The 12,109-nt window shown below is 37.9% G+C and overlaps 1 protein-coding gene across 5 annotated transcripts in view; it reads left to right on the forward strand.

Moving 5' to 3' along the window:
* Nucleotides 1-4,293, forward strand: part of kif3b (kinesin family member 3B) — a 33,327-nt gene extending 29,034 nt beyond the window's left edge. For 2 of the 5 annotated variants that reach the window (XR_013500305.1, XM_078236627.1), the window contains exon 9: nt 432-3,820. Coding sequence is in view for 3 of the 5 variants with exons in the window: in XM_078236627.1 (XP_078092753.1) it covers nt 432-513 (82 nt within the window). In the remaining 2 variants the exon portion in view is untranslated. Of the gene's footprint in view, nt 1-428 lie in introns of all 5 variants that reach the window. The other 3 variants (XM_078236625.1, XM_078236626.1, XR_013500304.1) reach the window with 2 other exon arrangements.
* The last annotated feature ends 7,816 nt before the right edge of the window (nt 4,294-12,109 follow it).

The raw sequence follows: 12,109 nt of genomic DNA on the forward strand, positions 1-12,109 counted from the left end.
CCATGACAAAGCAACATACTTGACTGGCACTCCATCCAGCACTTCAAACATTCAGTCCCGCCACCATTGGCACACAGTAGCAGCCATGTGTACCACCCACAGGTTGCACTGCAATAAATCGTCAAGCCTCCTTTGCCAGCACCTCCTAAACCCATGAGCTCTATCACTTGGACGAACAGGAGTTGCAGATGCATGGGAGCACCATCACCTGCAAGTTAAATAACTACGTTTTAAATCTGTATGAATTCGTAGAGATTCTTTATTATTGGTACTTGTTCATAGACGCGTGTTTCTGTTTATTTTAGATACTGTGTTTACTGTTTCGTACTTATTTCATTATTTGGCGGGGGGGCGGGGTGGGTGGGGAGCTGTACATTATTTGTGAAGAATGCATTTTACTAACTCAGTTATATTTCTGTTATTTCCAGCAGGCCTAAAACTGGGAGAAAAATTGGTCCTTCATCTTCTGGAACCCAGCTCTACCCTCAGTCGCGTGGCCTTGTTCCCAAGTAAACCTATTCTCATGAAGATACAATAACTTGTCAGCAGGGAGAAAAGAAATAGAGACAAGTAAACTTTATCTCCTGGTCTCATTTTTAGTGTGACCTTACACAGATCAGAAATACAGCTCGGATTGAGATTTAATTTACATTTTTTTGTTTTTACAATCTAAACCATTCCACTGCTGGACAAAAACTGCACTTCCTAGGTATCCACAACTCTTAATCTAACAAAATTATCTGTTTCGTAATATAACCCAAGTGGATAGTGCCACTGCTTGCTGCTACGGAAACACATTACCCTATATATATCAAAAGAATACCTCACATTTTACGAGGAAATTTATTGTATTTTAAAAATTTCTTTAAAATGCTGCATAACTTTGCTGTTTTTAATTTATTAGATTTTCTTGTTGAAAAGTTGAATGTAGATAGAATAGATTTAAACTTTTGTTAATGTATAATTGGTATTTTTCATACATATTTTTTATTACTGCTTAATTTGAATGTTAAATGTATAGTTTGATTTTCTTTCAGACCCCAAGACAACATGTCGTAAGAAACAGTAAAAATAATCTGCCCAGTGGTCTGACATGATGAGGCACAGTTAGCAATTGTTGCCTACTTAGGAGATAGCTGTGTGTCATCCAACATCAACCTGATTTGTATTAGTATACATTAACCTCATAAAAAGTCAATGTTGCTTCTCCAAAGCATATATTTAAAAACTACAAATCAGAAACCTATTAACCAGACTGTAAACGTGGCAGTTTAGTTCAGCAGCAGGGAAGTGATTCAGGAGCAAATATGTTTAAACTTCTGGAATATTCCACCAGTGCAAAGTCACAAATCATTTTTACATTGTTGATTTCAATTCTAGATAACACTAATACACCATCTTACAAACAAAATTTCATGTTATTTTTTTTAAGTTCCATTTTTAGATTACCAAGACAGTCTCCTGACTCGGCATCCGACCTTGCCAAAATATTTTGGTACTTCTAGTCTCATCTGGACCTAATAAGATGCTACATTGTCACATAGTTGCTACAAGGAAAATGTGGCACTAAGTCCATTTGGTTACTGATGTGCAGCCAATTATCTGCAACACTCGGAGTCTTGTTTGACGGAATCACTGATTTGGAAAATCGAACATACTGATTTCCATGCCTAACCTATTATTCATTAAATAAGGCTTCCCAATAGAAATGTGGATTTGCAAAATTTTCCTCAAATATGTACAACATTTGGGGTCAGTTTGAGTTTGGGTGCATGTCTAAAAGGCTATGGGTATTCATCCTGAAATGTTTTGTGTTTTTTGCAGTTGGTGCTTTTATTGCAATATTTGGCTTGTGTAAAAGCACAATGTCCAACAAATCTTTACAGGTCAAATTACATTGTAGCGTTAAAAATCAAATAAGGAATTGAGAATATGAATGGGGATGAGTGAAAGTTTAACTGAAAACTGAGAAGGAAATGACCCCGATTTTAAGATAAATTAGGGAGGGAAGTGATGTTAACATTCTTACGTAAGTCAGGACTTTTGTTGTATCACAGAGAGAATATGCTATTGTTGCTCCCTGGAAAAGTGTTGTTAATAGTAAAGAATATTTAAGACATTAAAAAAACTCAATGTGATCTTAGATTGGACTGTTCTAACCTCATTTTATGACCTGCTTAAATTTGGAGTCTCTCATTCCTCAAAAGATCTCACCATTCCAGTATTAACTGGAACTCCCATTTTACATTAAACAGTATAGTCACAATTTGTTTTACCATTTCAATATGAAAATGTGGGGAGTCTTTATGCATATTGATACCTTATATTTGCAGTCATGAAATCAGTGTAGGTAGAGTGGTAATTTTCCATTAAAGGCTCAAATGTATTGAATTTTGACATTTTTTTGGCACTGGTCACAGACTGTCTTTTTAAAACGTGCACATTTGTTGGACTCTTAAACGGCTTCATTGTTATTTTTCAAACCACTGTATCAATGCTAACTAGAATAAGAGAGAGATTCTCAAATGCTGATTTTGGAGAGTTTAAAAGTGCATCTTTACAAGGTTGCAGCAGGGCATCTTAAAACGTGGAGTTAGTTTACTGAGTTTCGACCTAATTCTATTATGCACTCGGCTTCCAATGAAGCTTTATAGAGGAGCAAACAGAAAAAGGTTTTACCACTCGGTGAATTTCACAGGAGAAATCTCTTCTGTTTAAACAGATTTGGCTGGGCGAAAGCGAAACAGGTTTTGTGAAGTTGCAACAGTTTTCCTAAATATTATCTCTATGTGATCAAGAGGAGATTTAAGTCACCAAATTCTTAGCATCAAGTAATTCTGATTTTAATTATTAGTTTTTAAATTAAAAGGCTGCTTAGCATCACAATCTAAGGTGATTAATATGTTTGTTACCATTTTCACTGTGAACAGTCCATACAGAAATGTATAGAGCATTAGTAATGAATTATACTATTGATGCACTAATATTTTAATTTTGTGTAATCCTAAACTGCAAACACAATGCTAATGTATGATAACTTTTTGTTCCAAGATTAATACAATTTTGAATTGGTCAGCAAGTATGAATCACTAGCACCTGTTTGGAGGCATAAATGTAGGTTGGAGACCAGGTCATGGAAATGCTACTATTATGCCAATGGTGTGCTGTTACACTATTGCTAATTCTCTTACTGCAGCATGTGTCAACTTCTGACTCCCTGAAATTGAGAGAGATAATTTATATGCTGATAAAAGGTGGTTTCCAAATCTCCTGTGTATATTGACTTTTAAGTTACCAAATTGGTGTAAATCTAAATAAACATTTTCTTAATTTTGTTTGCAACAAAAAAAACTAGTTTCTTCCAGATTTATCCAGCAAATCTGGAATAATCACAAAATTGTAATGTCAGCTGCTAAAATAGGTAGTCTTCGAATATTGAAGCAAAAACAAACAGCCAAAACTTCAGTAACTTCACTTTCAACCAGAAAAAAAAACCTTGATTTTTTAATTTCATTTAAGCCAGCGATTTCTAGTGTCAGTATAATCCTGCATGTAGTCTGATATATGAAACACATATTATGAATGAAGATAGTGTCCAAAGCAAGAGTTGATATAATTGACTGCATATGTTGGAAGAATAAACAAAATCTGCCATCTCGCACAGAGGTTTGAGTCCCAAATTTCAAACTGAAGGGAATGTCCTTTATTTAAATGATATATAAATTAAAATTATCTCAGCATCTTGTACTTATTTTTTTTAATCCTCTGTTTGTAAATGCACACTGTAAATGACCTTAAATAAACTTTCTGAAGCAGTTACAACTTAAATCTTCAACGAGTTTAGTTTTCTACACCTGCATAGCTTTCACTTTGGAACAACCTGAGAACATGTAAGGAATTACAGAAATATAAATTCGCAAACAGTAATGTACAACCAAATGAAAAATTCAAAGTGTAATTCCGTGAACTACGTGCAGTGATTTGCTAAGTATTATGCATAATAATGTGAAAAGCTAAGTGCACTTTGCCTATTAAATTTTCACAGTTGATAGCATCTTGCTATCTCTCCACATTGTTAAATCAATCGTGAATACAGTCAGCTATTATTGATCAGTTTTAATGTTGGATGTGCTTCATTTTGAAGAAGTGATCGTCTCAATGTGTACCATTTTTTCAGTTGCTTCTATTTGCTGTTTAAATGGAACAGCATATGAATGTTGAAAATAATTTTGTACTCACCCAGTTTGGTCAAAGCGGACATAATTATATATGTTTTGATTTTCCTGTGGCTACAATTATAATTCATGTGTGAGCAACGGTTTTATTTGTGAAGCACCTTAACATAATAAGATATCCCAAAAGCACTTCACAAAAGCAGCCCAAAACAAAATTTGACACCGAGCTACATAGAGACATTAGGGCTGATGACCAAAATCTTAGTTAGAGGTAGGTTTAAAGAAGTGCCTTGAGGAGGGAAGAGAGGTGCAGAGGATTAGAGAGGGGATTTCAGAACTTTAGGGCCTCAGCAGCTGAAGGCATGGGTATCAATGCAGGCACAATTAAAATGGGGGATGCCCAAGAATCCAAAGTTAGAGGAGTGCTGATATCTCCAGAGGGTTGTGGGGCTGGCGAAGATTACAGAAAAAGCGAGGAGCCATGGTTATGGAGGGATTTGAAAACACGGATGAAAATGTTAACACTGAACCCATTGCTTGTAAGTCAACAAGTACAAGGTGATGGTAAATGGGATTTATTGCGAGATAGCTCATTGCTGCAAAGCTTTGGATTACCTCATAGGGTTGAATGTGGGAATCTGGTCACTGTGTGTTGGAATAGTCAAGTATCAAGCTAATGTTGCCATTCATGATTTATGCTCACCATCCCACCTTGTTAACTTTCACAGTATGTTTCTCATTTTCCCTTAACCTGGCATAGCTTGTGATGGACCGACAAGTGGGTTGGAAACACCATTGACTTGAAACATCAATCACCAGTGAAGGCTGATCATGTCAGGCCTCTGTCTGCTCTGCCAAACCTGTCTTCCACCATCCCCCCCCCCCCCCCAAGAACATTTTGAAGAGCATATAAACCCCCCCCCCCCGGCCCCCATGCCCACTCCATCCTGTCCATCAACAAGAATAGCGAAAATCTATTAAACTGTTTCTGTTACTATCCTAGCCTTGGACTTCCATCTCTTTCTTTTCCAGCCTATATTTTTCCAAACTGATCTTGCCCATGAGAGCCTTCAATTGCTTACTTGACCACAAAATTGGTGACTGTCCAACTTTCCTTCCTGGCAGCTGATTTTATAAATGGCCATTCCTTTTCAATTCCTAAGAATTCATATGGGACTCAAAACATTAACTCTTGTTTCTCTCTCCACAGATCCTGCCAGACCTGTTGAGTTTTCCCAGTACTGTTCTTGTTTCTTTTCAGCTGCTGATCCCCTCCTTTTCAGAATAAATCATTCTCTCATCCAAACAAAATCCCACCCTTGACCCTTCTGTAGTTTCAAACTATCATCCCATCCCCAACATCCCTGTTCCTGTAAAGTTATAATCCACTCTTCCACTGTCAACCTTCCAATTGTGCCTGCTGAAGACCTATCCATGGCCTATCATAGAAACCCTACAGTGCAGAAGGAGGCCATTCGGCCCATCGAGTCTGCACCGACCACAATCCCACCCAGGCCCTACCCCCACATATTTACCCGCTCATCCACGCATCTCAGGACTCTAAGGGGCAATTTTTAACCTGGCCAATCAACCTAACCCTTCCTTATCGATATGTCAAAATCAATGTCTACATCAATGGCACCCAGTTCTGCATTTATGCTACCTCCAATTACTTGGCCAACAACATACAAAACTGAAAGACCGGCTGATCCATCAAGCATGTTTTCCATGTCTAAGAAAGGGTATTCTTGCCCTGGAGGCGATACAACATTGGTTCCTTAAAATCTGTTACTGGGATGAGGGGGGTTCTTTGATAATGCGTGACTGAGTTAATTGGGCCACACTCTGGGGTTTAGAAGAATGAAAGATGACTGTACAAGGGTTTGAGAAGGTAGACACTAGTAGGTTGTTACCCCTGGCTGGGGAACCGAGAACATGTGGGCACAGCCTCAGGATAAAGGAAGGATCATTTTGGCTGAGGTGAGAAATTTCAACATTGAGGGTTGTGAATCTTTGGAATTCTGTACTGCAGGCGATTGTGGATGGGCCATTGTTGAATATATTCCGTGCTGGAATAGCTAGATTTTATGTCAATCATGGAATGCAGGGATATGGGGAGCAGGGGGAAGAGTGGAGGAGGATTAGCCATGATCTTATTGAATGAGCAAACTCAAGGGGCCATATCCTCCTCTTATGTACAGACCCCTCCTGATTTTAAAACACTGCACCTTGAACCAAGAAGAATCTCTAATTAGTGCAATGAATGAAGAGGTTAGTAAGCTTACGATGCATTGAAACAAAATCACCATGGGGTATAATTCTGCCACAAAGTTAGCTGCCGATTGACCTGCTTTTTGAAAATGGCTATGAAATTTGAGTCTTTGAACAATCACCGAGGTTTCAGGTTGTGGTGATTCTGGACCAGAACAGCTAAATCCACAAATTCAATCATCGCGGGTTTCTGTGGTGTGGCCAGACTCCTCACCAACTTAAGTCTTTGCCCCACACACTGAGGAGAATCGAGTGTCTCTTTGCTGCATTTTCTATTCTAATTGCTAAAAGGAAATGCTGCAATCTCTCCACGTGTTCAGCCAAGTCCATGCTTCTCTCATTAAACTCACCAAACACCCCAAACATAGCCATGGCGTTGCTAACTTGAAATTCTGTCGAATAAACCACTGTATGCAACTTTGTGTTGCTACGCTGAACATAAATGTTTTTTGCCATTTTCTCCTCGTCAGCAAAATGATGTGACAACTTGAACCTACAATGAAGGTAAGAAAGGAACACATAGTAAAAGAACAATATATAACAAAGTTTACAAACAGCAATAACTAATCAACAGTTACAAAAACAGGAGCAGCTAGAACACAGATCTTGCTTGCAGAACACTCTTGCAGACTGATAAAGCCCACGTGTTCAGAACTCCCAACAGATCCGAGTAAAACAATTGTATAGGAGAAAGGATTTTAAGAACACTGTAATCAAAATGACACTCTAACAACTATATAAATGCAAGTCTTAAAAAAAACTAATTGTTTGCAGCCTGCTGGGAATAAATTGAGCAGTCCTCAAAAAATGGATGAAGACAGAAATTTGAAGATTGATAAATAATTTATGAGTCTTACAAGCTGCTTGAAATATTGGGGATGAACATGGAACACAGATGTTGAGCAGAACAAGACTACATTTTTCAGTGATCAAAATTAGAAATCGGAGGTATGAAGTAGCAGAGCAATTAAAAGATGAATAAAACGGTGGAGAACTTGACTGTTCCCAAAGCGTATTTACTTGGGAGGTTGGGGGGAGCTATTGATTTGTCATCCAACAATTGGAGTAGAACAGATAGCCGAGAGGATTTCGAAATGGACAGGCAAAAGTCATTGATTGCTTAAGGATACTGAAGACGAATAAAACACGCCAGTCAGATGGCTAAAGGACAGTTTGGAAAATTTGAAATATGTACAATCATTAAAAATTCATGCAGTACAAAAAGATCCTGCCAAATAAAATAATTTTTAAAAAACTGCAAGTAGAAGGATCTACAACAGAGTTGCTCAATAAAAAGAACATAGATTTAGAAAGGGACGGTCTCAGAAAGACTTAATTTCCTTGATGCTATTTTGGAACATCCTTTAATATTCAGGTAGCTTATTTGGAATCCCAGAAAGTAAAATTCTGCAGGCTAATAAAACTATTAAATTGTGCAAATCAGGAATGGAGAGGCGATGGCCTAGTGATATTATTGCGAGAGTATGAATCCAGAAACTCAGCTAATGTTCTGGGGACCTGGGTTCGAATCCTGCCATGGCAGTGGTGAAATTTGAATTCAATAAAAATAATCTGGAATTAAGAATCTACTGATGACCATAAAACCATTGTCAATTGTTGGAAAACCCTATCTGGTTCACTAATGTCCTTTAGGGAAGGAAATCTGCCACCCTTACCTGGTCTGGCCTACGTGTGACTCCAGAGCCACAGCGATGTGGTTAGCTCTGAAATGGCCTAGCATGCCAATCATAGAATCATAGAATCATAGAAACCCTACAGTGCAGAAGGAGGCCATTCGGCCCATCGAGTCTGCACCGACCACAATCCCACCCAGTTCAAGGATGACCAGGGATGGGCAATAAATACTGGTCAGCCAGCGACGTCCATGTCCCACGAATGAATAAAGAGGAATGGTAGACTAGATAAGAAGTCAGCTACATAAATGATTAAATGTAGAAAATTGTACTTGAAAGCTTACAAAATTGGATTTGTAAACAATGCTAGCAGAGATTGCATTGTGGTAAAGGGGATACAATGAACAATTTATAAAATGATGTTTACCAATTATGCAATTTGATAGGCAAATTAAGATTAGTATTGAAAACTATGAAGTCTTGTATATTGGGCAAAACAATGAAAGATGAAGGAATAGAGCAAAGTAAATATAATTGGGAGACTTCGAAAGGAACCTGGAACAAATAAGGACTATTTTTCAATGCTGATCATTTTAACTAACAATTAAATGTTAACATACATTAAAAAAATCATAAAAACAGAAAATGCTGGATAGAAGAATTCTATCTTTTTCAGTTCTCTGCCTGAAGACAGGTTTAACCCACAGTGCCACGACTTCCAACATGGGTGGGTCAAGGAGGCAGGTCCCAAATTCATCCCAATCAGGACGGGGATCAAATCCCCTGCTGTTGACGCCAATCTGATCCACATCAGCTGTACAACCAGCTGAGGCAATGGGACTTGAGCCCAGAGGTTTTGGCTCAGAGGTAGGGTTGCTACCCATTGCCCCACAAGACCTCCTATAGAGAGGCATAAATCAACGAACGTCATGCTGAAGGTTCCTCATATTCCAATCGATTATAAAAGTTAAGTTTTACAATACAATGTTCGGAACACATTCCATTTTAGGTTGCCATGCTCCATGGCATTCACTTGGTGAAGAGATTGCAGAAAAAGACAAAGGAAGGGATGGGACTCATTGTGTATATCAAATATTAAGTGGTATAGAAATAGTGAAACCATAATGTATTAAAAGGTAGTAATATGGTAAGAGAGTATTCATTTATATTAATGCAACATAAGTTTATAATGACTGATGCATGTTTGGATTAATTTGCAGTAAAGATTTAATTTTAATTCCAATGTATGTTCGGGATATTTTGGGATAGTGGAGAGCTCAATAAACCAAATTACTTCTTCTCATTCTTAACTTTTTTTAAAATTCTGTAAATTATTTGTACCAGACTCTCGTATGTTCGACCTGTAGCTTTTGATTGTTATTTTCCCTCTCCTCTCTGTTTTAAAGGGAGCTCACTGAAATTTATTTCATTGTCCTGTTAAAATATGAAACATTCATCCATATTTAATCTTCAAATGTTGATGAGTGGATCCAGCATATTCACTTTACCAAGTTTATTTATTAGTGTCACAAGTAGGCTTACATTAACACTTTAATGAAGTTACTGTGAAAATCCCCTCGTCGTTACACTCTGGCACCTGTTTGCACTGAGGGAGAATTTAGCATAGCCAATGCACCTAAGCAGCATATCTTTTGGACTGGGAGGAAACCGAAGCACCCGGAGGAAACCCACATAGACACGGGGAGAATGTGCAGACTCCGCACAGACAGTGACCGAAGCCAGGGAATCGAACCCGGGTCCCTGGCACTGTGAGACAGCATTGCTGACCACTGTGCTACCGTGTCGCCCCCAGTTAAACAGTTAAAGGAAAACAAAACTTGCATTTATAAAACACCACAGGATGTCCCAAAACAATTTACAGCCAATGATGTACTTCTGTTTTGAAACATAGTCACTGTTATAATTTTGCTTTCAATAAAGTCATAATCTCATTAAATGCAATGACCTATTCTCTGTATTTGCTTTACTTGAGGTTTCATGGTTTCAGTTAACAGCAAACTAGAATGTGCTATGTGAGCAATCGGTTATCATTTTAACTCTCCTCAATGTTCAGGATTTTCTGCAAAAGCATAATTTTGTCTGCACCTTTTCACTCCAATATGTTTGAGACATAAAAAACTTTTGATTACCGATAAATCTTGCAGTCTCTGATCATCAGTCTTGTTCGTGTTGCTCCTCTGTCTACTTTCAGTCCAATCTCCTGTTCTACATTTAATACCTTCCCTCTGGTTTCCCTTTAGCCTATCACTGCTGATGATGATGGAAATAAAAGTGATCTTAATTTCTTCAAATTGTTTCTTTAAATTAATTAAGTTTCCAAACAAAGGTGGATAAATTGGCCCTAAGCTCTTTCTGTGTTCGTTTCCCTCCATCAGGCAGGTTAACATTTTTCTGTTAAAGATTCTTCATTTTATTAATTTATTGGATCTAGTAAGATATGCTTTCCTAGAATTTATTGTGAATTAGAAGTAGAATTTATGCTTCATAATTATCAAGCCCCACAAGTGTCAGGAAATGACATTCAATGGCATTGCTATCATTGAATGCCCCACCAGCATCATCCTGGGGCCATTGACCTGGGGACAGTCAAATACATACTGTGGCTACTAGAGCAGGTCAGGGGCTGGGAATTCAGTGGCATGTAACTCATCTCCAAGCCACACACCAGTCTGATCTGAAACCATATCACCACTCGTTTTGATCCTTGAATCAAAATCTTGGAACTCCCTTTCTAACAGCACTTTGGGTGTACCTCCACCACATGAACTGCAACACTCCCAGAAAGCTGCCATCTTTTCAAGGGCTATTGGAGATGGGTAATAAATGTGGCAACATCGCCCATATCCCATGAAATAATTTTTAGAAATGTTGTTTTAATGGAAAATAAACTTTGCAAAATATGATCCTCAAAACATTGTTTAAAATCCTGGAATTCCTCTGTAATAAAAACAGAATTTATCTCAGTATAAATCATTATTAATGGGGTTGAATTACTCAGCTATGATCAACCTGTCCCTCCCACCACTCCTAATAAAATGAATCCTGCACTTCACAATGTCAGAAGATTATCTTCCTGATAACTGTTCAAGAATGCATCATTTCGCTCTGTCAAACCTAACCATTTCCCGGGATAACCTGCGCGACTCTTATTGAGTGGAATGAGCGTGAATGTGTTAAGTTTTCTGCAAGTCCAAAAAGGTCAGGTTCCTCCTTTTGTTTGTTACAGTAAAACAGGATCAGAGCCCAGTGCTCTCTTGACTTTATAATAGTAATACTGATTCCAACATAGGTTGTCACATGGTTTTGTGGATAAATCTAACCTAAAACACCAAGGAAGAAGAAATCAGCAAAGGATTACCCCAAGAACAAGATGAGCAGATTCACCAATGCCAGCAGTCAGTTTTACAAAATTGTTCTGGACTGCAATCAACAGTTTAACTGCAGTGAATTAATTCTGCATATGAAACAGTCTATTATTGAGTGTTATATGCAGATAACCACTTTTGAATTTCACCTTTATGAAAATTCATCTTGTGGACATAAAATCACTGAACTCCCTAAAGCAGGAGAAACAGAATCTGCAGAATGCTGAGGCAGAGGGATGTGCATCAACACAACGCCAATAATTTTCCAATAGTGACAGAAAATAAGATTAACTATACCGTGGAGAATTCTGAATGGCAGACCATGTAATAGGTATTAATCTCTTGAAATGAGGCAGGTAAATTAGTTCTCATGAATGGATTACAACACTGACTGTCAGTCACTATTCTTTTCATAACAATCATGCCCTTTTAAATTCATTGTTTAGAATCTTTTGCATTTTTAAAAAAAACCATAGTTGACTATCCGGTGGAAATAATGTTTCTCTTTGACACCAACAATGTGAAGATGTGTTTGACATTCCCATTCTCAAGGACCACATGTGTGATACAAACTGTTGTGAATTTAAAGGAATCCATTAATACTTGCTGCGGACTGGCAATTCCCAGTCTTGTATAAGTCTCT

This window comes from Mustelus asterias, chromosome 20, assembly GCF_964213995.1.
Source record: "Mustelus asterias chromosome 20, sMusAst1.hap1.1, whole genome shotgun sequence".
NCBI lineage: Eukaryota > Metazoa > Chordata > Chondrichthyes > Carcharhiniformes > Triakidae > Mustelus > Mustelus asterias.